The 25,426-nt window shown below is 42.9% G+C and overlaps 2 protein-coding genes across 3 annotated transcripts; both read right to left on the reverse strand.

The window, feature by feature from the left end:
- Positions 1-1,387: 1,387 nt before the first annotated feature.
- Positions 1,388-14,862, reverse strand: larp4aa (La ribonucleoprotein 4Aa). Of its 2 annotated transcripts, XM_084366381.1 has the most exons (17): positions 14,287-14,862; positions 11,872-11,989; positions 11,449-11,607; positions 9,377-9,461; positions 8,786-8,922; positions 8,592-8,695; positions 8,375-8,485; positions 8,233-8,286; positions 7,918-8,127; positions 7,236-7,339; positions 6,979-7,020; positions 5,221-5,448; positions 5,088-5,142; positions 4,818-4,976; positions 4,576-4,715; positions 4,260-4,464; positions 1,388-3,946 (listed from the first exon to the last, which is right to left on the reverse strand). In XM_084366381.1, exons 1-17 carry the CDS (start codon positions 14,401-14,403, stop codon positions 3,554-3,556), a joined length of 2,421 nt encoding a protein of 806 aa, XP_084222507.1. In that variant the 5' UTR covers positions 14,404-14,862; the 3' UTR covers positions 1,388-3,553. The 2 variants fall into 2 exon arrangements, with proteins under 2 accessions (XP_084222507.1, XP_084222508.1); XM_084366382.1 differs by lacking the exon at positions 6,979-7,020.
- Positions 14,863-16,518: 1,656 nt separating this feature from the next.
- On the reverse strand, positions 16,519-24,472 carry LOC311265358 (ATP-dependent 6-phosphofructokinase, muscle type-like). The gene is made up of 22 exons (XM_084366936.1): positions 24,286-24,472; positions 22,189-22,262; positions 21,643-21,720; positions 20,785-20,974; positions 20,389-20,554; positions 20,144-20,188; positions 19,934-20,042; positions 19,736-19,831; positions 19,567-19,659; positions 19,301-19,426; positions 19,148-19,212; positions 18,964-19,027; positions 18,739-18,885; positions 18,480-18,550; positions 18,301-18,388; positions 18,055-18,207; positions 17,813-17,977; positions 17,661-17,722; positions 17,421-17,532; positions 17,232-17,331; positions 16,964-17,069; positions 16,519-16,879 (listed from the first exon to the last, which is right to left on the reverse strand). Exons 1-22 carry the CDS (start codon positions 24,368-24,370, stop codon positions 16,738-16,740), a joined length of 2,337 nt encoding a protein of 778 aa, XP_084223062.1. The 5' UTR covers positions 24,371-24,472; the 3' UTR covers positions 16,519-16,737.
- Positions 24,473-25,426: the final 954 nt, after the last annotated feature.

The raw sequence follows: 25,426 nt of genomic DNA on the forward strand, positions 1-25,426 counted from the left end.
AAGAACCTGGCACAGACAGTGAACCTCGTTGCCTGCGTACAACACAAGCCCATGGTGCAGCACTCAGTATACATTAACATACAGTATAACACAGAGAAAAGCTGCAAATCATCACATTTGAGAAGAGAAGCTGTAATAAGTGAATGTTTTTCTTTGATAAATGGTGTATCAATTACTTGCCAACTGGCTCATAAATCAAATCCACATCCAGACCTTTATTAGCCATCTGCATTCTGATTTTTGCAATGAGCCACATGATATTGATATTCAAGCTAATGAAATCAAACTATTAGTTGGTTAATCCATTTGTCTTATCTTGGTTGGCTCCTATTTTGATAATCGATTAAATTCAAGTAATTATCAAGCACTGCTACCGAACTTTTTCTACCTTCAGCCTCTGATTTGTCAGGCTTTAATAAAACAAATATTGTATACTTTGGGACTGTTGGTTCAACAAAACCAACCAAAAAGCAGTTTGATGTGAGTGTCATGGATTATTGATCAAACGAAAATGATATACCAAGTCTAATTATTTGTGATGTCATGGCCCTCTTGCTCATGTAGATGTCCACAAAGGCCTTCTTCTGCCACCCAAATCTAGCCTGTACCTACATTTTTAGGACTGACTAAGCCCAACTGGTTGGAAAAAACCTTTAATTTGCTTTCTTTCATCCATTAGAGACTTTATGGCCTTTACATTTTTCTGCAGAATGCTTGTAAGTCTCTTTGGCATTGTTAATTTTTTTTTTTTTGGCCATCAGAGAAATTTCCAAGAAGAGCTGAAACAAGAATGGCGCTCAGTAGAGTGCATACCTCCGCTAAGTCCCCTTTTTCTGCATCAAACTGTACTCACTCATAGATATCAGCAACCTAAATACACCAGACTTTGTTCATTGAGGTCCATGTATTATTTCTTGAGAAATTAATGAAAAGGTGAGAAAATTAAAAAACAACTTCTGGATTCAGACCAAAAGTTAATGGGGTCTATTCTGGACCGAGACCAATCCTCCATTCAAGTTTCGTGAAAATCCGTCCTGTAGTTTTTGTGTAATCCTGCTGACAAACCAACATATGGACATGGGGGGGGGGGGGTAACATAACCTGCTTGGCGGAGGTAATGAAACCATTATAATCCAGCCTAAGCTCTAAGCTTTTCCCCAACAAAATGGCTCAAACTCCACCCTAAACCTGATACTGTGCCCGGACCTGTCGGGGGCGGAGACACCTTTGAGTTCTAGGGCGTGAATCTGTTTATCTTAAAATGCTCAAATAACAGACTTCCCTGCTGATAAGATACGTAGAAAATGCTGCAGCCCACTCGTGTGTTGACGTGTGTCGAGTATGTACAAAACACAAAAACAGCAGAAAGAAATGTGACACTTCAGAGCCAAATCAAAATAATTTATTTTTGGTGACATTTCATACAGTTCTAGGATTGTGTCTCAAACACTTGGTTGATCCATTACTATATTTCCTTTTTGCCACCCCAACCCAAATTAACAGAGAAAAACCAAACATATGGAGGGGGAGGGGCATATTCCTGTAGGTATTTGCAAGCCTGTCAACATCAACCATATGCTTCTAAAATGATTTCACATTACTCATGAGTAAGATTCTTTTAAAAACAAGTTAGTGCATTTATTTTAATTATACTAAACCACTAGCTGCTCATACTCATTAATGAAAAAGAAACAACAGCCCCAGTGATTGGTTACTCTTTTACTGCATTACTAAACCCAAAGTCAATGCATCAAGTATTTTTCGCTCAGCTGACATCTCGAACAGTATATAAATGTCATATGCGTGATTTTATTTTTGCCAATGCGATTTCACACAACTTTGGGGAAACCAGCCTACCAAGATTGGGAGAAAAGCGTTGTGCATCAGAATTAAAATAAATAAATTTTTAAAAAGCAATACATACAGTGAGTCAAACTTCAAATTCTAAGTCAACCTGTTTTGTTTTTGTTTTTTTCAAAAATTAAAAAAAAGGAGAGAAAAGAAAAACAAAGAAAAAAAAAATAAAACAGCAAACTCACCCTAAATAGCACAAAACAGTCCGGTGGATACCTGCTGTCAAAAGCCTCCCTCTGTAAATTCAGTACTAGAACAATTACATTCTCCCACACACATTTCTAGTGAAGGGTTATTACAATATAGCATAGGCAACTACACCTCTACAGCTTCTTCAAAAATCCAGTTTCACTGGGCCAAAAAGTTTCCCCAAGACTACATTATTTAGCAGACCTCGTCAATAAAAATCAAAACTTTATCCTAGCACTCTATGATCGTAGGCAGCTGGCACATAGCACGTGAAAATGTTCCGATTTCATTTATACCCACGACTTGGCTGCCAAATATTATGTAGCTATCATCCTTAGCTAACAGCACTCTTCAGTCTATTTTTGACACTATGCCACTGTTAAGAACAATTCACAGATATAAGCTTAACCTGGATATCCTGTGATGATGTAGAAAAGCCAAACCTCACCTAAAACCATCAGGTGCACTGAACAGTCAAATCTTACCGTTAACCTATTCTTTTTCTTCTCTTGGAAAACATCAACCTACTACCCAAACAAACATGTAAACAGAGAACCTGACTGATTATCAACATGACAATGTTCTGAATCCATCCAGAAACGGTTCAGATAGAGATTAAAACTTAACATGAAAAACTTTGGACCAGGCTAGCAGGTTCACCGTGGCTAACAGGCCAGTGAGCCCCCCCAAAGTGGACTTCGGCTTCAAACAAAACCACACATCTGACTGCGACGTACATCGACAGCTTCTGATATCCGACTGATACGATTTAAGTCAATTAGGAACCAGGATCAAAATACCACCATAGAACATATTTCATTAATATACATTAGAAGACCACACTGTCCAGTTTCAGGACAATGATTCTGAATCTCTGATGTAAAAATCAAAAAAAAAAAAAATCATCCATTTCATTACATCAGTGCAACAGCACACTGTAGCACTTCAATCATTTTGCTTAACAATCAATGCATACATAGACATCAGTCAACCCTTCAGTCATACTTGCAAACCTAAGCACACAAGAAAGAAAAACAAAAAAAACTGATGTCTCATTGCGTGTTAGTGATATCTTTGTATATGTACATGACATATATGCATGTTCTTTTCTTCTTAGTGCATATTGTTCTTGCAGACATCTATTCGTTAAAAATCAAACAAAAGGTAGAGGGCGGTTACGCGGCCCGTCGTCACACCTCCCCCTAGCAGAGCATAAATGAGATGTCCTCCAGATAAATCGCACTTAAAGTTCTTTTAAGCATAACGCTGGAGGCAAAAACAAGATTTCTGATTCCTTTTCAAAATCATTCATCAAAGTTCTTCAGGTGTCATTCTGCCCATTAGTCCTGGATGTCCCGGTCGTATTGTCATTTTAAAAGCTTTTCTTTGGACAAGTTCCAGGGGGGAAGGTGGCTACCATAATGTTGTTGCTTTTATGTTATTCATTTTTATATAATTATATATATCCATGTATATATTCATACATCTTTTTTCTATTCATATCAAGTTTTTACTTTGGCGATACTGGTGGGATATTCTGCTCTTTGCCAGTGTGCCTGTAGCCTCCCTGTGGGGAGCTGCGTCGGGCTGGAGGCGGGCGCCTCTGGTCCCGAAACTTGAGGCCCCCGGCGCCTCTGGGGCCATTGCTGCGGTAGTAGCCTTGAGTGTCACGTTCACGTGGGGGCCGGCTCTCCTTGCATTCCCATCCCCCCTCCCTGTCGTGGCCTTTCTCTTGCTTGTCTCCAGGACCGCTGCTGGAGCCCGGCTCCTCAGCCTTGTTCACACGCAGCTCGCGTAACGGCTGGCCGGATGCGGTGCCCGAAGAAGCAGTGGCAGGGGCTGCAGGAGGGGGGTCCTTGGGTGGCCGTTGGCACACCTCGGCGTAGCTGAGCTTACGGGGCTCCTGAATCAAGGCAGGGAAAAAGCACAATTTAAATGACATTCAACACAAACGTCCATTTATACATACATTTTTCCTCTTTTCAAACCCTCAGATCTCATAATCTTAACGCTCATCGGGGTAGGAGTGGACGTTTTGGACTTTTGGTGGGAAAGGGAAGAGAGATAAAGACAGAAATATTGAAAGAGAGAGACAGTCAGAGAAGGAGTGAGAGAACCAAAGCCAGTCAGTCCACTACCTCACTTCCCTCTATGCGCAAAGTGTTTCATCATCGGGAAGACAACGATGTTCGAGTTTCAAAGAACCAGAGTCTCACCTGTGTCGGGGTGGGAATAGTGGCTGTAGCAGGGGCTGGCGTGCTGGGTGTTGCCGGCGTGGAGGCAGCAGAGGGCTGAGGCCTGGTGCTAGGCACGGGCTGCGTGGAGGGGGGGGTGTTCGCGGTAGTTGGAGCAGGTGTGCGAGGAGTCACTTTTTGAGCTGGAGGCTCTGCCCGTTCAACCCTCTTCTCCTGACGAGTGATACTGTCAGAACGAAGAGTTTCACACATTCAAGTTACCACTTTAAGTCTTTGCAGGTCTTTTAACCCTAACCAAATATTCTGAATTCAACTGTTACTTTTGAGACCATCGTACCCAGGGGCTGAGGATCCAAGTGGTTGTGTAGCAGATTTTGCTGCTGCCAGGGCAGGACTCGAGACAGCCACAGCCTCCTCTGCAGCCGGGGCTTGGCCTGAAGCTGGACTCACAGTGGCTTCTTTATTGGCTTGTTCAGTCTATAAAAAACAAGGAGGCATGTACATTACATCTCAACAATACTCTCAGTACAGTTTTATCCTGGAGATTTTCAGATTTTTAAAATCTTAACTACTTCTTACCTTGTCCCTGTACAAGCCGCGTACAACGTCGGACATTCGGTTTTCTAGCACTGGCTCTCCCTGTGTGCTGACAACACAGCCAGGAAGAGGTGGGAAATTGGTAGCAGCCAAGTCAAACTTGGGTGGAGAAACCTTTACCTCTGCTAGCGGTACCGGCCTCTGAGAAAGGAAATCAAATGAAGCCAACAAGCAGAAATATCACAAGATGTTTAATGGATTTAATGGTTTAAATACGACACAGAAGCTTAAAGGAAATATAAAGTTATTTACCGCAATCCGGTCATCTTCTCGCCTCCTCCTTGTCCCTCTGTAGGTTGTGCCCCGTCTGAAATGCAAATTAATTATCACTTAAGTGTCACTGATCAAGTCACAGCCAGATTTTACCAGATGGATAAAACCTTACCTTCCACGTCCAGTCATGCCGCTGTCATCACTGGGGTCCAAAGACGAGGAAGAGGAGGAGAGGTGTGAGAACGCTGAGCTCAGATCGGAGGCCGTCTGGACTGGGTTAGTGGTGGCAGCAGGAGCAGGGGGCTGTGGGCTGCGCAGTCCAGTCAGACTCTCCAGGGGGACAGGAGTTATAGACGCCGAGGTCACCTCACTTGTCCTCACCTGGGGCTTCACGTGGTTTCTGTCGCAGCAGGAGAGAAGGTGAAAATAAGCAGGGTCAATATGAAGTTGAAAACACTCTTAAGACATACTGGTAACCAGTGTTTCCTGTAGAGCCTTTTGCTTGTAGGGATCATTTTTGAACTGACCATACTGGTGGTTATTAAATCCATTTACATGTAGCAAATGACTTAGTAGAGACAAGAAACATTGTTGACATAATTAAATCCATCTTGGTACACATTTATATTTTACCAATGTTATCATTTGGTGATACGTTTTCCAGAAATCGGCAGTTATAGCTACAAAAATCAACTTTAACATGTTAAACCACCTGTATGGTCCTAAAAGTGTAGTTTGTGTATGGACATGAATGCTATTACATAAAGAAAACTGCATTGTAACCACAGTGCTTACAGGAAATAAATTAGAACAGACATTAATTAGTCTGTACAATGCTATTTGTTGGGAGGTCCATCAGCTACTCTCAGATAATGGAGGCTGAAGCATCAAAGGAAACAATGGTGGCACCAGTTTGCTGCAGGAACAAGACAGCATGCTATGTCCTAGGGGTAAATGTGAACACATGCAGGACTATGTCTGTGCTTGTGATTGGTTGAAGCAGCTTTGATGTCAACATACTGTATGTTTGGCAATCTGCAACCAACCACAAACTCATTGAGAAGAGCTGACAACGCCCAGACAGGCTGCTAATCTTAAAGATTTGAGACAGATATTGTTTGTCTAGCAGCGTGATTCACATGGATCGACCTTCTCATGAGTCTTTGACCCTCAGGTCTCATAATCTGAACGCTCATCGGGATGAGAGCGGAGCACCTGACTTTGGAAAGGAAGGATGGAGAGAGAGAGAAAAAGAAGAGGAGTAAGAGAGAACCAAAGCCAGTTACTCCACTCCCTGACTTCCCTCTATGCGCATCTTGCTCTCATCACCTGGTCTGACTTGGGAAGAGTCCCCCGAGATATTTCTTTGTGAAGCTGCTTTTTCAGTGTACAAACCAATTTACGAAGATGTCATCTCTTTGCTAAAGATTTTAAGCGCACAATTGAATCCTGACAGCTGGCTGACTCAACTCCAAAGTGTCAGCATTTCATTGTTACAGCATATAACAACACATGGGATAAGGTAATGCAATCACTGACGGAGAAAGCAGCAAAAACAAAAAACAATGAATAAATTAAATGGATGGTTAGTTGTGATGGAGCGAAACTGTTACATGTAATAATGTCAAAGCAAAAAGCATTTTTTGGAGCCACGGTGGCAAAAACTGGAAGAAGCCAGTTGCTCAGAATCAGATAGCAGCTGCTGCCGCCATGTAGCAGGCAAGCCTACATTTATCAAATGACATGACAAATCCAGGATGTCCATTTTCTGGCAACAAACATTTATCACACTGATGAGAAGGATTATGGCGGTACAAAATCTGACTGGCAGAATGCATGGGCCCTGTTATGGATTTAGTCATTTGGCTGCTGCGGTATGGTAAGAGATGAGGGTAGCGATGAAGCTTATCGTACAGTATAACAGCGGTACCTGAAGGCATTTATTACATTCTTTCTTGAATAGAGGGGGACACTATGGGGACAGTAAGAAGACAGGGAGTGAAAAACAAGTCCCTGCTGAGGTCACATCATCTCAACAGCAGATGATCTGATGTTCACAGTTAAGCATCACCAAAAAAAAGTATTTAAACATTGCAAATTCATTATGTGTATGCAAATACCACATTTAGATTTAAGCCAAAAGTTAACTCAAATTAACAAATGGCATCCAGAAAAAGACGACCTTACCGGTTTCTGTTGAAAGGGCGAGTGATATTAAGAGAATTGGAGCCAGTTTTGTAGTGTCCTGCAGAGCCAAAGCCATTCACAAAGCTGCTGTTGGGAAACGGTGCCTGCACAGGGGGGGGGAAATAAAGAGACACTATTTACAAAGGGTTGTTTATTTAGCAGCTACCACAAGGGCCTGAATATAAATGTACTGAATTGTTTGCGATGTGTGTTTACTCCAACAGTTGAGAAAAACTGAATTTTGTGACTTTTGATTTTGTTATGCAAAATATTGTACGTTTTTTGTCAACTGACAACTCAGATAGCTAGAAGAGAAAGACAGATTTGATGAGTGCATCTCTTTTCAGAAGTCACAACAAACAAGGTTGCGGTGAGTAACAAACAAACTCACAATATACATTGAATCGTGTGCAAGTGTATTAAGTTTGTTTAGTAATAAAACATTTTTTTTTTTTTTTAAATGTAAGCATATTCCTAACCTGATAACTTAATGGTTAACATTTAGCATTTGTCCAGACTTTGTACCAACCCTGTAACAAGCAATGTTTCGATGCTGGTGCACAACTTCTGGCTTTAAAAGCTTTGTTATATACATCACATTTGACGCATTTAATACCAATGACACACGGTAACAAAATCCACAACAACTGGAAATGTGCAGTGTAGGTGTATCATGTCTCACCAGAGGAGTTTCGAAATAAGGTGTGGGCGAAGGCGTCCAGGTGGGAGGTACGATGCCGTACACCGGGTACTGCTGCTGAGGGTAGACGTGCTGCATGTAGAGTGGAGAGCTGTACTGGGACTGGCTCTGGGACTGCTGAGCGTACAGGCTGCTGTCCATGCTACGGTAGCCATTCTTCGCAAAGAACGTGTTGATGGCCTTTATCCTGGCCTGTTCGCATGACGAGTCAGGAAAAAGAGCAGTGAGTGAAATGACTCAAAACAACTTCACAGACGGGCCTTTCCAAAATGACAACAGAGTATAAAGTGAACTCACCATGATGGGTTTTCCCTGAAATGTTTTTACTTCCTCTCTCAAGTACTTGTATGCCTGAGGGAGCAGAAGAAAGAGTCATAAGGCAATTCATGATGCAGCATTTGAACTCGATATCAAGACGAGCCTGATGTGACGTTGTTACCTGCTGAGCGTCTGTGTCGGATTGGAATGTGATGTACCAGTTGTTGTTGTGCGCAAACTCGACACTTATCACCTTTGGACAGTTGTCATTTTTGAACAGTGACTCCACTTCCTGTAAAATGAACACAAAGAATCGTCTCACTTTTCAGGTAATCACCGCCTACAACCTCGTGTTTCCAGAGACATGCAGCATTCAGAGCTAAACATATTGGCTTTACCTCAACAGGTGTGGTTTCAGGGACCTCCCTCAGGATGATAATGCACCGCTTGTGATTCGGACGCACTTTCTCCCCCTTCTCGTCCACTTGTACCATAGGCGAGGCTGAGGGAAATGTTAAGTATTTGAATCAAGACCACGTCACAAATGTATGCAGATCTTTTTAACGCACAACATCTTAAACTTTCAGCTTACATCTCAACACGTCCAGGATGAGCTCCATGTCCGTGGTGAGGACCTTGATGCCCTCCATGCTGGCTATAGTCCAAATAGGGACAAACTGGTCGCTGTCCATCTGGGACATCAGGTACAAATCCTTCGAGAGGTTTTCTCTGAATCACAGAACAACAAATCCATGTAGATTAGCACCCTCTCGAATTGGGAAAACATCAAACATTTGACATAAGCGACTACAAATAACGCTTTGAGACAGCATGACTGGCATGGATCGACCTTCTCATGAGTCTTTGACCCTCAGATCTCATAATCTGAACGCTCATCGGGACGAGAGCGAAGCGCCTGACTTTGGAAGAGAAGGATAGAAAGAAGAGAGAAGATGTAGAGGAGAAAGAGAGAACCAAAGCCAGTTACTCCACTCCCTGGTCTCCCTCTATGCGCATCATGTTCTCATCATCGGGTCTGACCTGGGAGGAGTCCACTGAGATATTTCTATGTGAAGCCTGAACAAATTAGCAGGTCATCGTCTCTTTGCTGAAGATTTAAGGCATGTGGATTAAAACTTGACAGCTGGCTGACGTAAAGGTGGCTCAGGTGCTCGGCTCTTACCTTGAGAAATAAAACTCCAGCTCTTTCTTCAGGGACTCTCGTAGATTCTCGGAGGAGACCGGCTGCTCTTCAGTTTTGGACTCCACTGAGAATCAAAAACAAAATGTCAGCGACAAGAAAAGTGACAACATGCTTTCATATCAAGTGAGTGTGAACCAGTACAATCAGTGGCCATTTAATCTTTTAAAAACCTTTTGAACTTTAATGCAATCTAATACAACTGTTCTGCCATAAAGTCTACTTTAATCACAATGTTGAGTCTCTGTTGACACAGTCAGAGGTGTTCGTTCAGTCATGGTTTATATCTGATAAGGTTGTCCTGAAATAAGGATTTTCAGTCAGCACTTGTTGTTGCCTGTTGTGATTTTTCAGTTAATGCCTTTTCTTATCTGTAGATATTTATCGGCTTTATAAACACTCAACATTATTACCAATGTTGTTTATTTAATACAACCTACCTACGAATATGAATAATATATATTTTACTCCCCTGCCCAGCTTGTGTCAGTTCAGTGCCACACTGAAGCTTACACAAGTCTGACGTGTCACCTTCAAGACCCACGTTTTAACCTTTGTTAATCATCTGTTATGTGAAAACAGACTTCCCCACACACTCAAGGTCACACTGGACAAGCAGTAGAGGAGGTTGTACCAGGTAGTTTGGAGCGACTTCACTGAGAGCAGCAGTGCAGGCAACAGACACGAGTCAAGCTGACCTGGACTCTGAAGTTTACCGCCTGTCATGCCATTACTCCTACACTGCGCTGTGTACAATGACACAGCAAAATTAAAAATGTGTCATGGTCACGACCGTATGCTTTCATGAACATGTGCCATATGTTTAACTGAAAGTCTTATTTGTGTGTAAACTTCTTGAGCGGAGGATGCAAGATGAACTTTAGTGTGAACTAACATTAAGTTGTATTGTATCCGTCTTTGACCCTCAGATCTCATAATCTGAACGCTCATCGGGACGGGAGCGAAGCGCCTGACTTTGGAAGAGAAGGATGGAGAGAGAAGAGAAGATGTAGAGGAGAAAGAGAGAACCAAAGCCAGTTACTCCACTCCCTGGTTTCCCTCTATGCGCATCTTGATGTCATCACTGGGCCAGACTTTTCAGTGTATGAACAAGTTTGCAAAGCTCAACTCTCTGCTTAAGATTTAAAGCGTACGGATTAAAGTTTGACAGCAGGCTGGTCAAGCCGTTGCTCCTACACTGCTCTTTGTACAATGAAGCAGTTAAAAAAAAAAAAAAATAAAAAAAAAAGAGCAGGGATTAGGCGGTCAAAATGAGGGCGACTTTGGGTTTCCTCAACTGATCTGATGCTGCCAATCACTGACTTACATGGGGCAGCTTAAATCATTGACATCACAGTTAGTGGTGGTGTTGTAGTGGACCATATCACATATCAGGTGTTTTCTTAAATGGAAAGACATTTGCAACACCTCTCAATATAATAACACGTAGTTAAACACCACTTTGTAACACACGACCGCAATAATAAACAGAATTGAATTTACAAAAACTGAACATTATAAACTTTAACGTGACCTCTATGGCAGGGCTGTGGTATTAAACTGCAGGTGAATATAATAAAAGTGGCCTCGGGGTTAAAGTTTGCACAGTATGTTTACCAAACAATTACAACATTATTATTAGGATTAGTTGGCAGGTGACAACAAGCCATCTTAACCACATAGTGTTTTACTCACTCTGAGCATGACAAGAATGTAGGCGACTTTATTACTTTGAAATCAGCAGTGCTATGCAAAGTATTATTTAATAATGAGTAGTACTGAGCATGTGAAAACAGTTATGTAATATTACTTGTGGCTCTACAGTGGCCGTAGTCGGTGGCTCCAAAGTCTAACAAAATAACCTTTATGATGACATCATCAGGGGACAATAAAGTCAAGTAGAGCCATGCGGCCTGGAGAGCCAGGTGACAACATGTTTTCATTCCTTTCCAAGAATCAACTCTTATCAAAACTTTATCATTTAGATGATAACGAGGAATAAATCCGAAGCTGCAGTCAGTGGAGACGACTGCATGTGATGTGACGCGACTGACCTGAGGTCCCTGTTGTGGACTCAGCGGGGGAAAATCCCAACTCTGGAGGGTCCATTCCATTTACTGCTATCTCAGCTGTTGCTGTGGAGCTGCTGTCATCCAGGGCCGTGAATCCCACAGTGTACTGCTTGCACCCAGCAGACAAAGGCTCAGAATAACCTGCAGACAAGGTGAAGAGTCCCATTCAGAACCGACAGCAGATCATTTTTAGGGCTGCGTCACCATCATCTAATCTGAATGTCTGTGTGTCCGGTGTGCGGCTTAAGTTTAGATGTATACAAATGTCAAGGAAAGGGGTAAAAAAAAAAAAAAAAAACTTGAGATGGGTACTTAAGAAAATATTTAGTTTTGAGTCTTGGGTCAATAGATATAACTGTAAAAGACCAGTTTTTATATTATAACAAATCAATTGGTGCATCTTACCCTCGCTGATGTCTGAGGGGGGCCAATGAGGGCTGTTGGTAACGGCCTCGCTGGAGGCCACAGGCATCTCCTGCCACACCTTGGCATTTGGGTTCAAGCCGGCGCCCTTAGAGGTGACCTTCAAAAGCAGAAATAGCAGGATCAGGACAGTTCAATTTGTAACATTCAAAGCAGAATGACTGTATTTCAGCACAAAAACAATGTAAACAACAGTTTGCATGAAAAGTGTCAATGCAATTTGATGTTCAATGATGTTCAAAGATTTTAAAAGGCAACAGATGTGCTTTATCTGCACTTGAGGCCGACACTACGTCGAGCAAAATGCATTTAATATTCTCGCTGATTCACCTCAGACTTGCAGTCTCATCTCTGCTTGGCATCACACTCGTCCAACAGACTGGCAGAATTTAAGATGTTGAACTCTGAACTGTGCCAAACCATTATCGCTCATTTATCTAACAATGTCAACACACTGAGTTACTTTTGATATCCAAAAATTAAACCCTGAGCGGCAGCACCGAGCACATCTTCAAACCATTAAATAAACCTAATAGTTATGAGGTGTCAGAAACAACGACCTTAGGAAATCTATGACCATCAAGGTGGAAATCTTTGGGCAACATAACATTAGGTAATTATGACAGGAAAAGGACTTGGAAAAGACACAAGGTAAACAAGAAAAACACTCAAGAAACTAAAGACATAATCATTTAAGAACATTGGCAAACTAATAAAACCTGTAAAGCGGCATAAATCTCCAGTGTTTCTCAGAAATTGGAATAAAACTTTTATAACCTTTTGTTGTTCAGGTAAACACATCTGTACCGTGTCTGTGACGGGAACATCCCACCATCACACAAAAGCATCAACATACATACACAACAGCTGACAGTTTTAACAGGGAATGAAACTATGATCTCAAACAGTGTCCCATAGAGGGCTGCGGACACACAAGTTACAGCCGACCATCACTACACCTGCTGATTCACTGTCACACTGGGGTCACTGACTGAAATCACCTGGTGCAATTTTAACGGGGCGGGAACACCTGCACACCATTCAGCCTCCATGGCATCTAATCAGAAACCAGAGAAGTAAAATTCAGTGTGCCACACAGCGCCCCGTGATCCCCTGTCAACAAAAGAGGCTTGTACCCTGTTAACCTCAAGGAGGAGAGCGATTATAAAAGCTTTGCATAACCAAAGTGTCCGTGTAGCGATAACCCTCGATCAAACAAACTTATTTACATTTTTGATGCACATGGTTATTCAGAGATTGGACGCGACTCTCCATATTAAAAAGGGCTGTTAACTGGCAGCACAACTCCTGACCCGGCAAAGATCTGCAGCCAAGAATAGATCACATACTGTACATATTAAAAGGCATACAGACACGGATGTGAACTTGATGTGAACCAACTGTAGCAGAGGGGTGGATGACAGCTGCACACTCACTTTGAAAAACACCAATAACTGTCAGATTTACCAGCCTCTCTTCCTGACATTGTCACTTGCCACATGCTAATAGATCCCCTCCACCCCCCTGTGTGCAAGAAGCACTCGGCCTGACAAGTACAGCTGCCGGTGGGACGCTTCTCTCCACCAGCCACACAAGAATGGATGCGCCAGACGTGTAGGCCTCGGTGTCATTAAAAAGAAAAAAAGGAAAAAAAGCCTGGACATTTATGTGCCGTGCAACTTAACACATGGTTACAATGCATGCTTCTGTGTTACAGGCCGTAGCAAGCCAAGTAATGTCAGCTGACTGCGCTGCGCAGCACAGGCCAGGTATTTGCAACGCATGTCACTGCGCTAGCTCAGTTAGCTAGCAGCGCGATTAGCTAACAGATAACGTTACTGAAGAAACGTTTATCCTCCAGCCGATAATCGATGCATCGATCACCTACAAATTAAAAAAAAACTCAATCAGCACTTCTCCAGTTTAAGCTACACTACCGCCCGTCTAAAGCTTTGTCATAAGTTAACTTAAAGGCTAGTGATTACTCAGCAAACTACTTAATGAGCTTGCTTGTTACGGTCGCTAAGCTAGCGTTAGCTAGCTTTCTGGAGGGGGCTGCAGTGGAGATCTGGCTAACGACAAGTGTGTAAAATTACCTGCCTGTGCTGGCTGCAAGTTAGTAGTCGGGCAAACGCTGCCATATGTGCGGCGTCTGAGACGGTTTTCGCTTAATAATCAATATCATCTTGCGATTAAACACCACCAATGAGTGATTACGCAAATAGTCACAAAGTCAAGCCAAGCTTAAACTTAGTAGCTCATTACATGTCTTGTTTGGGTTAATTTTAGCCGCTGCCTAATGAATATCGCCCATCACGCAGAGGGGGGCGTACTGTGCTAACAGGTCTCCAGTGAGCAGCCGCAGCTAGCTCGCTAGCTAAAGAAGGCCTCACTCACCATGCCGCCTGACCCTCCCTCGCTCCCCAGCAGAGCCTCGTCCTTCCCACCGGTCTTCGGTCCGGGATCAGCCTCCTCCTGCAGCAGCGGCGGCTCTCCGCTCTGGTCTGAACTCATCAGCCGCTCCTGACTCACTTCCACCCCGTCGCGTTCTCCCGGCCCCCGCCTGCCACCACCTCCTCTTTGCGAAAAAGCGGCTGGTTTCAGCAGTCAGTCTGGTTCTCTCCTGTTTGACTGGATTGGCGAGCAGCACACTAAAACTAGCTTACTAGCTAGCTAGCCGGCTAGCAGGTGTGCTACAGACTGAGGCTAACGACCTAGCGTGCTATGAATCAACGAAGCTGGCTAACGCCAGCTAGCTCAATGAATCAAACTTGCACGCTAAGATACTAATGGTGTAAGCGATGCCAAACCATGACTCTTCTTAGACCACAGTCTCCGCGGGCGTCTCATCGATTATTACAGCACACACCGGGTTCGTGAGGCGCATTCCTAACCGGGCGACCGGAGCGGACACTGGGGACACGCACCCTTCCTCAGCGCAGGCACACAGTCCGCCGACGTCCCGGCTGCCACCGCGAGTTCTCGGTGACCTCTGCAGAAACCATTTCCTCTTCCTTTTCCGGATCCACACTGTAGTTTTATACAGTACGCGTTGATGTATTGCAGTCCTTATTACAGTATTTAAACGTCGAGGAGTACAAATATACAAACCTCTTGTGTGTTATTGTTGTTAAAATGAGAAAAGGGCAATTTCATCGGCGTTTATATGAAGTCGCTCCGTTATGTTCACGTTTTGTTTCACACAAATAGTTTTTTTTATTAATCATTTAGCATTCAAAATAAAATAAAAAATTCTCATCACAATTTCCCAGAGCCATAAGTTTGGTCTATAAATACTCAAACTCTTCATTTATCATCATAAAGGACAAAGAAAAGCAGCTGATCATCACATGTAAAAAGCTTATTTATTTATTTATTTATGATTTATGGATTAACAAAATAGTTGGCAATTAATGTTCTTTCAGTCTACTAAACAATTAATCGGCAAATTGTTGCAGCTTTAATTAAAAAATGCATCTCCAACCTTGGACTTTTTCACCTTTCAAAGCGGTTGTGATCATGTAGATACTCCTGATCCTGCGTTACTGTGCGTAATGTATTCAGAGTATCACATGTGTGTTTATGTGCCCTGTAGTAACAATAAAAAAAGGTTTTCTCCCCTTGTATGCAAATGTAAATGTAACCCTGTGGCTGCAGTGGGTATCTTTAGCAGTGACTACCTGCAGGTTTGATGAACGGTCTGAGACCTCTTGTGTGGCAGCGAAAGACAAAAGGAGAGCTGTGATGTAATCACTTTTTCCAGCTTGAGATGCAATCAGGAACATGTGATAAGCCGCTGAAAACACTTGAATTAAAGAGGTTGTTCAGAGATAGGTCACACAGCATGACACTGACAAATAGCTGTATTTTATTGGATTATCAGTGTAGTAGATAAACATGGCTCCGCTGCTCATGATCCTGACTGAGAGTCTGTTGCCTGACTGAGAATCTACATGGAAATATGATACATCTCATGTAATTTACATCATCTATTGCATGTCTGTCCGTCCTGGGAGAGGGATCCCTCCTCTGTGGCTCATCCTGAGGTTTCCTCCATCTTTTTTTCCCACCTGTTAAAAGGGTTTGTTTTCAATATCGCAAGTTTTTCCTCACTTGAATCAAGGGTCTGATGACAGAGGATGTCGCTCACTGTACAGATTGTAAAACCCACTGAGGCAATGTGATTGTGATTCTGGGCTACATAAATAAAATTGATTTGACTTGATCTCAAAAATGTGTTTTGTTTATTGTGGACTTGACTCAGGTGTTTGAGAATGATGTATATGCAGAGTTTGACTGGAGTCAACACAAGGGACACCATTGCCCCCTACCCTCCTTTCATTTCCTGCTAAATTCAATTCAGTAATTTTTTAATTTCTTTAAACATACTACAGTGACAGTGTTTCCTTCATTATGCCCACAGCTGCAGTTGTGTCAGTGGATACATACAGTAGATACAAAAAGATGAATGAATAGTTTGATATTCCCTTAATGCTTAATGCTTTCACCTCAACCACAGCAGCATGTTCAAAACCAGGTAATACACAACCCAAACCTTTATTTGTGTATCAGCTCAACATGTTTTATTATAATTGTTTATCAGAACAATTCATATTCTGAAATATTTAACAAAAGCACAAAGAATTCAGTTTTTTCAAATATAACTTTAATCAGGTTCTTGATATCTGTGATCTTCTGCAAAATGTGTTTACTGAGAGTTTTAAGAGTTATGAGCTGTGTGAGCAGAACATTTCATTGTTATGAGAAAGAACGAGGATAAGACAGCAGCTCCGTTCACAAAGGCATGTTGGACGGGTAGTTGGATGAGACAAGTGCTTTGTACTGAGCCTATTTCCCAAGAGGACTCCTCTTCTTGATCACGTGCTCCATGTCGGTGTGTTCGGACGTGTCCAGCTTGATGTCGTACTTGGCCAGGATCTTCATGATGGGCCTGATCTTCAGCCACCACTCTGTCTTGGGGATGCGGTGCCTGCAGCAGACAGAGGAGGGATTACTCCATGTGTTCACCATTAAAAAACACACTTACTGTGACACCAAGCAACGTGCGTCTTACTCAAAATCGGTGTCTTCCTTCAGGTCAGCGAGAGGCTGGAAGGTGAGCGCCCTCTTCCTCATGCCCAGCACACAGGCGGAGTCTGGTGTGTTGGCGAAGATACGACCTGAAGGACACAGGAAGGGAAACAGTTCAGTTAACACGTCATGAAATATCGTTTCTATCAACCATCAGAAACAGTTTATTATTAATATGCCTCAAGTGTATCACTCAGTAGCTAAATTGGATTGTGGGTAATGTAGGCTTGGGTGTAGGCAGGCCCACGTACCGTGTCTGTAGCACTCCTTGAGCTTCTCAGTCAGCCACAGAACAGACTTGGCACCCATCTTTGTGCCAAAGTTTCTGTCGAAGGGCGTGGGAGTGCCACCCTGAAGTCAAAGAAGGACAGTCAAGGTGTGTTATTGATTAGACTGTAACATAGATCTAGTTCTGGCTTTGGATCAGACGCTTTACAAACCTGCTGCATGTGTCCGAGAACGTTCTTACGGCAGTCAAAGATGCCTTTGCCCTCCTCAGAGTACAGGTTGAAGATGAAGTCAGTGGTGTAGTTGGCGTTAGATTTCTCGTTCCTATTGTAAAATGAACAGAGACAAATTAAAGGAATGTGGACTTATAGCTGACTTATGTGCCTCCAGAGTCATAGTCCTTTTTCTCTGGGTTTCAGAAGAAGGCATTCGCCCACCTGACTAAAACCTACCTGAGAATCAAGCCTCTCTTCACTGTTGTCTTCATCTTCTCCACAAGATGCTCAACGTTCATCTAGAGACCAAACACCACAGAATACAATTAGAACACATCACTGTTTAAGGTGCAGACACACTGGATAAACAGGTCCGGTCATCAGCTCACCTCCAGGTCTCTGATGCCAAATTTATCCTCAAAGATATAGGCAGCGTCGGCCCCAGCTGCCAGACCTGCCATGGTGGCCAAGTAGCCGCAGTATCCACCCATAGTCTCGACAATGAACACGCGACGCTTGGTCCCTGCTGCAGACTGCTTGATTCTGTCGCAGGTCTGCAGAAAGAAATGTGGAAGAAATGCAATTAGCCATTTTTTTTTTATGTGTCTACATCTGCTGTTGAGAGACTTACAGAGGTGATGGTGTTGAGGGCAGTGTCAGCGCCAATGCTGAAGTCAGAGCCGGGGACGTTGTTGGAGACGGTGGCGGGGATAACCACTATGGGAATGCACATCTCTTCATATTTCTCTCTAGCCTGAACCATCTCCAGACCCCCGACATACGCCTGCAGCAGAAGAAGATGGAGATTAATTTGTTTCAGGAAAGGAAAGATCAGTATTTATGGTTTGAGAAGAGACGAACGGCCGACACGTCTTACCTCAAATCCACCAATGATCACCAAAGCGTGGATGTTGAACTTGGCAATGTTCAGGCTGATTTCCTCCAACATTTTACCTGGCAGAGATCTTTGTAATACAGAGACAAATTGACCAGTTTAACGTTTTGTAGTTTTTACAACAAAAGCGGCAACACTGGAAACAAAAGCTTATGTTTTACCTCTTGGTGCCCAACATCGAGCCTCCTTTTCCTGTCCAGCCACTCACTGTGGTCCAGGTGATAGGCTCAATCTGTAGTGAGAAGAAAAAACTAATCATTTTCTCCTGGATTTCCTGCTTCAAGATGCATTTATCTTTCTATTTTTTCATCTGGTTTTGCTTCCCCCAAAACATTTAGAACAGCATTTTTACTACTCTTTGCACAGATCTCACCAAATCGTAACAAAAAGACATCTGGAGGGAAGAAGATGTTCACGTACCTGTCCCTGAGCCAGGCCATCAAAGCCATCATAGACGGCCAACATGTTGTGACCCTGGATGATGCCCATCCTGACTGCTGAGCGGACGGCAGCATTCATACCAGCGCAGGGAGCACCGATGTTCACGATGGCAACGTTGATGTTGCTCTAGTCAGTAAGAGAGAGATTTATTAAGATTTATTCATGATAAAGAAAAATCTGTTTTAAATGTGATGAGGGTTTTACCTTCGCATCTGGAGGGTTGATGTGAGCCAGCAGCTTGTATGTGTTCCAGTTGTTTTCAAAACTCCTGCACATCATAAATAATAATAATAAATAATTGTGTTTTTGAGCATTAGAGCATGTAGACCTACTCTAGTAAAATTATAAACCTGAAAATGAGCATTATATGTCTCCTTTCTATACTTACTTTCCTCTGAGCTTGATGGCATCCTCAAATCTGCCCTCAGCCATGGCGGCGGTCACATCTTTGGTCTGGAGCACAAAGAGCAACGTCAGAGCATATCCTCCAAAATAGGTACTAAGAACTTACTAAAACCTGGTAGAAGACATTGTGACGTACCACTTGCACACACTCCATGAGTGGCAGCCTGACCGCCTGGTTCCCAGACAGGCTGACCACACAGGCAGGAGTGTCAGGAGTGGCCTCCAGCAGCGCCATCACCGCCTCCACACCCATCCTGCTGCCCTGTACGACACACAAACAGTCAGATCATCAGGTGTGTGTGTGTGTGTGTGTGTGTGTGTGTGTGAATACTGGAGGCAGTGGTAGCTCTGTATTGTACATCGTCCTTTAAAGCCTTTTTGATGTTTTATTGAGACATTTACCAGGATTCTGTCGAAGGCGGAGGGTGTTCCTCCTCTCTGTACGTGTCCAAGAACAGTGGTGCGAGTATCAAAACCGAGCCTGTCAGTCACCAGCTGGAGACAAATAAACCCACTATTAGTATGACAGTTTGTCTGTGCAACCAGACTGATAATAGAAAGTAGGGCTTGCCTTTTTGATCTCTTCAGATGTAATTGGTTTGCCGTCTCTGGACATGGCGCCCTCAGCCACAATAATCACATTCAAACGAGAACCTCTGGCCCTTTGCTAAAGAAACAATCAGAGGAAATAAAAAGACATTTCTGCATTCTGAATGACGCATGTAGTGGTGTTTAGAGCAGGCTGGGGGGCAAATAAAGACACACATACGTTTGTCAGCCTCCTGCACAAGTGGTCCTCCCAGCCCTCATCTGGGGGCATCTCTGGAATGAAGACCCAGTCCGCACCGCATGCCAGAGCCGTGACCAGAGCCAGGTACCTGCAGACAACAAGATAAATCCATTTACAGGCAACATCTCTGCAAATGATACGGCATTTTGCAAAAGTAAAGCAAATGGACCAAGCAGAAATGGTACTGACCCACAGTGTCTGCCCATCACTTCCAAGATAAATGTCCTCTGGTGGCTGTGGATAACCAGAGAGTGTTTTGTAAAAAGAAGAAAGAAGATTTTGTAGCAGATTTAAGTATCCAAACAGTCAAACAACACACAGTCATTTCTACTGTTATTCACCACTGCTATGATCTCATTTCAGACTTATTAAATATTAAAGTGAATCCTCTCCATCACTGTGTACATAGAAGGAGGGTCTCAGTGATGTCTGACCTCTGTGCAGTTGTGGTGATGGCGTCCACCACCTCGATGATGCGGTGCAGGGCGGAGTCGGTGCCGATGGTCATGTCGGTGCCGCAGAAGTCGTTGTCGATGGAGCCCACCATGCCCACAATGTTCAGGTGGGAAGATTGCTTGGCTTCTGCATCAGTAATCTTGCCTACAGAAAATGAAACAAACAGAGTCAGAGAAGGTACCATTGATAAAAACATGTGTCCTCGTGATACAGATAAATTCAGAGGAACACCAAAGTCGTGAGGATTCATCCTCTGGGGACCACAGATGCCTATACAAAATGTCCTCCTAATGCATCCAATAGTTGTTAAGAAACTGGCCCAAAATGAGAAAAGGCTGAAGGATTTAATACCACTTCTATGTTTGTCTCTTTACCAGCTTTGACGAGGTCAGCCAACAGTCCGCTCCACTCAGTCCTGAACTCATTGGCTCCAGTCAGACTGCCGTCGCCTCCGATCACACACAGGTTGGTGATGCCCAGCTTCACCAGGTTGCCAGCTGCCGTCATGCGACCCTCTCTGGAGCGGAAGTCCTTACAGCGGGCGCTGCCAATGACTGTACCTCCCTGACACATGAAGAAGAGAAGCTGTTTTTAATACAGTTACTGATACCAAAATATTTTTTAACGCTGTTATAATGAAGCAGTGACTGTTGAAATTTAACTCCACAATGTCATACACACTAAATAATTATTTCTGTGGCGGGACGTGCATCAGTGCAGCTTTCCAACACTGTGAAATTAGACTCTTCAAGATGCTTTGAAGTCACACTAAGTGAGGTTGCGTCACACTGAGTAAATGAGGTCAGCACTTAAGAAGCGGTATCCTAGAAATCTGCCATGGCCCTCTCCCAAACCTTTGCTGACTTTCACACACATCATTAATCTTAGCATGTCGAACCCTCTCCAGTGCCAGGCCTCTTTATTTGGACGACACAGGCGATAGAAATTTGGATCACAAGCCTCGTGGTTTTATTTAATGTCCATCATCTTTCTGTCGCAGTTACTTGTTGCATTCTGCGTATTATCTGGAGTAAACACTTTTTATGGCCTACACACAAAACTGTGTCTATGTATCAGTAAAGGATCTGTATTTTGGGTGAACTAACCTTTTAATAACATGTTAAAACACCACACCACTACCCCCACCAAAACAATTTGTGGCTCTTGTGGGCAGCTTGCATTGTGTGTGCATTGGGGTTTTCTTTGTGTTAACTCATCTGGATATCACTCACCAGCTGAAGCATCATGGACACACTCTCCCATGTGGCGGGGCGAATGTGGTCTCCTCCATCCACCAGACCCTGGTAGCCCTGCAGCAGCGAACATTAACATACACTGTGAAAACACACTTTGTTCTTTCATAACTTTCATAATATACAAATCTCTCATAGGCTTAAAGTTTCTGTATGTAAGAATTTTTGTTGAGATTTCTTTTAAATTAACAAACATCAGTGTGAAGAAACAACAGTGTTGATGTCACATCAGAGACGTTTGTGTAGTGTGTTGCAGAGATATCTACTGAAGTTAACATGCTACGCGGTCCTCCTTTCTCGTAAAACCACTCCAAGATCCCAGTCTGGTTCGCTAACTGCACAGCTAACTGAGCTATCTAGCTAACAGCAGCTACCTTTAGCAGCAGTAAGTGGTTACTCTGGTGATGTGCTGCCCCCTGTTTGTTTAGGTGGCCAATTCTTACACAATTGCACCTTTAAGAGTTCCTGCATGTGCTGTATTTTTGTGATATCACGACATGTCAGTGAAATGTGTGCAGCCTTCACCTCATGAACAAAGTAGACTTTGGCTCCGGTGTAGAGACCAACTCTCACTGTGGCTCTCACAGCAGCATTCATACCTAAAACACATTAACAACATCACCTGTGAAACCTAATTTACTCACATTACACAACAACAGAGATATCGATACGGAAGCCCTAAAGGGCCATGCATTCATACATTTTATTTCCTCCGTTTTCCCGTGATAACGAGTTAATTTCATTTGTTTTCTCGAGATCTTGAGTTATTATCTCGAAATAACAACTGCCGTTTTCCCGAGATAACGGGATAATTTTCTCGAGATCTCGAGATAACGAAACTTGTGAACTGTGATATGATAGGCCTGAGATTTCCATCACACACAAGTGGCATGGCATGCTGATCAATGGGTTTCTTGTACACTACTGTAGGTAAGTCTATTTCTCCGTTTGTTTTGTGCGTTTATGCTTTCTACACTAAATTAGTTTTTGACGAAGGGATGAATGAATGTTACAACAGCTCAAGATCTCTAATTAATTATCCCGTTATCTCGGGAAAACCGCAGTTGTTATTTCGAGATAATAACTCGAGATCTCGAGAAAACAAATGAAATTAACTCGTTATCACGGGAAAACGGAGGAAATAAAATGTATGAATGCATGGCCCTTTAGGGTTTCCCTATTTGGACTCGAGTCACCGCAAGTCACGATTTTGATGACTTGCAACTTGACTTGAGTGGAAATAAATGACTTGAGACTTGAACCTGGACCAAGTTAAAGACTTGTGACTTGACTTGACTTGTATGATCACTCAAATGACTTTACTCATTATACTCATTTACTCATTACAAGTTATTTGCTTGTGATTAATTACATTTATTTCACTAAATATCAATAAGTAAAAGACAAATTCAATTAATTTCCATACACTTTGAACAGTTTAGATAAATTGTGCTATGATTTCATTATCTGACAGGTACTAACACCTTGTTGTTTCTCTTTATTAAGACCAAATACTGCAGATAAGAAGGGTATCTTGGCAGAAAAGGAATTGACTTGATGTGATTTGCTATAACAAGGGACTCGACTTTGACTTGACTTTCCAAAGACAAATTAGTTTAGACTTCATACTTGGACCAAATGACTTGAGTCACATGCCAAGACAATGTTCAACACTCCCTGTCAGATATCAGTTTAAGACATACAAACCCATCCTAACCTTTAAGTGACTCGACCTGTTCACTGGCAACAGATCAGACAAAAATAGCCTTGAGTAAAGGACAGGTGTTTATGGGACTGTGTATCCATGTGTACCATCTCTGCCCCTGTATGTTCTGGTACACTAAAGGCCACAGCGTGAGCTTGTGTTGTGACAGGCTGGCACACTGAAGCTCTTGTTTCACCAGACAGCAGCTGTGCATGGGGGGCGTTTCTCTCCTCCATACCAGAAAAAGGTCAGCGGCACTAAATTTAGCCCCAAAGATGTGAAATAAGGGCTAAAGCCTCTGCACAAAGGGTTAGAGTCCGGTTTGGAGAGGAGGAATATGAAACATCAGTCACCTGGACTTCAAGTACAGTCGATGGAGAAGTTGTTTAAAGGAGCTTAACACCAATTTTTTAGGTTTATTGAAGGGGAACAGAGCCTGAATGGATGATATTTGAAGGAACTCTCATATCAAACTTGATTTGTAAAGTTTGTCATCTTAATCTGCTGCACACATTTTGCCAATCTTAAGAGTTTTGGTCCTTGTTTTGTCCTCCATTTGAAGCTTTACTCCCCCTCAAACAAGGGTGATGGCATAATCTTTTTATCATGCACACGAGGAATAGGATTTACAGTCAAGCATCCATCAACCCCTGACAGCTGCCCTTCAGCCGTGCATCTCTGACGTGTAGGAAAACATGCTGCTTGCCCTTTCTGTTATTTGGCTCCTGAACTTACTTTTGCAGTCAGTGCATTAACATGATACTCTGTTGGCTCTCATATCTACAGCTGCTTTGGACTCAGTGTAGTGCTCAGACACATCAGCAGAGAAGATGCTGTCTGACAGCTTCTCTGACTCATTTTTATGTCTTAACATTTTTACAAAATAAAGATGCGATAACTTATAATCCTCTGCCTACCTTGGGCGTCTCCTCCTGATGTCAGCACGGCGATGGAGCGTCCAACTCCCATCTTTGTGGGGTCCATGGTTGGACTCTTGGACATGTTTCCAGAGGAACCTGGCGGCAGACAGGTGAATCACAATGAGGGGAAAAGGAGAAAGAAGAGAGCGCGGCTTCTCCTCCTTCAATCTCAGAGGAGGCACGAGTGAAGGCACAGGCTTTATAGACAACTGATCCCGAGCCCCCTCCCACTGATACCCTTCCACCCTAAATATACATCAGGCCATGTTTACCACCTGCAGTGGACAGTTACAGACCGGGAAACACAATGCACATGACACTCATGTGTCAGGAAACAGTCTGGATTAATTATGTCCAAAATCTAAAGGATTTAGAGAAGGACTTTGAAGGAAAATTGCCACTTTTTGGTTTATATTTGTCAAAATCTCTTGAGGAAAACAAAGGACAATGTGTCATTTAAAAGATTAATCAATGAACAAAAATAAACAAATTTGATAATCTAGTAATCATATGACATGTACGCCTTTCTTCTATTAGCAGTTTTGTAAATTGAATACCTTTATGTTTGTGAAAGGTTTGTCACACGATACAAACTGCTTGAATTAATCTCTTTGGTCTCCAGGAACTTGGCACGACGTTTGACATTCAGTGAAAACTGCCTGTCAGAGCTGAGCTCACTCAGCAGCGGGGTGTACTTCACATGTACTGTACTGTACTGTACTATCAGTACTGTATTCCAACAGGATACTGTGTCACATGATATAACATGACTCTGCTGATATTTGCATCTTGTAACGTGTTTCCAGAAAAAGGCCTGAACTCCTCATCTGGCTCAGAGACAATCTGTGGAATGCAAGACAATATGGCGTATCTTGTTGCAAGCAATAAAAGTGATCTTTTCCACTCCGTCTTACTTCTTCATGTAACTGGTGACAGCAGCATAAGACTTCAGAAGATATGAATGAACTGCCTGAAGTTAACAGACTTCTGATGATAGTTGGTGCCCAAGAGATTTAGTACAAAACACCTGAGGCAGATATATTCTGAAGGGTTTTTAGAAAAGCTATTTGAATACTGACTATAAGACATAAGAGCAGCACATCCTATTTGAGTGTCCCAAATGAGCAAATATTTGATA

This window comes from Pagrus pagrus (assembly GCF_965226575.1).
Source record: "Pagrus pagrus genome assembly, chromosome: 11".
Lineage (NCBI taxonomy): Eukaryota > Metazoa > Chordata > Actinopteri > Spariformes > Sparidae > Pagrus > Pagrus pagrus.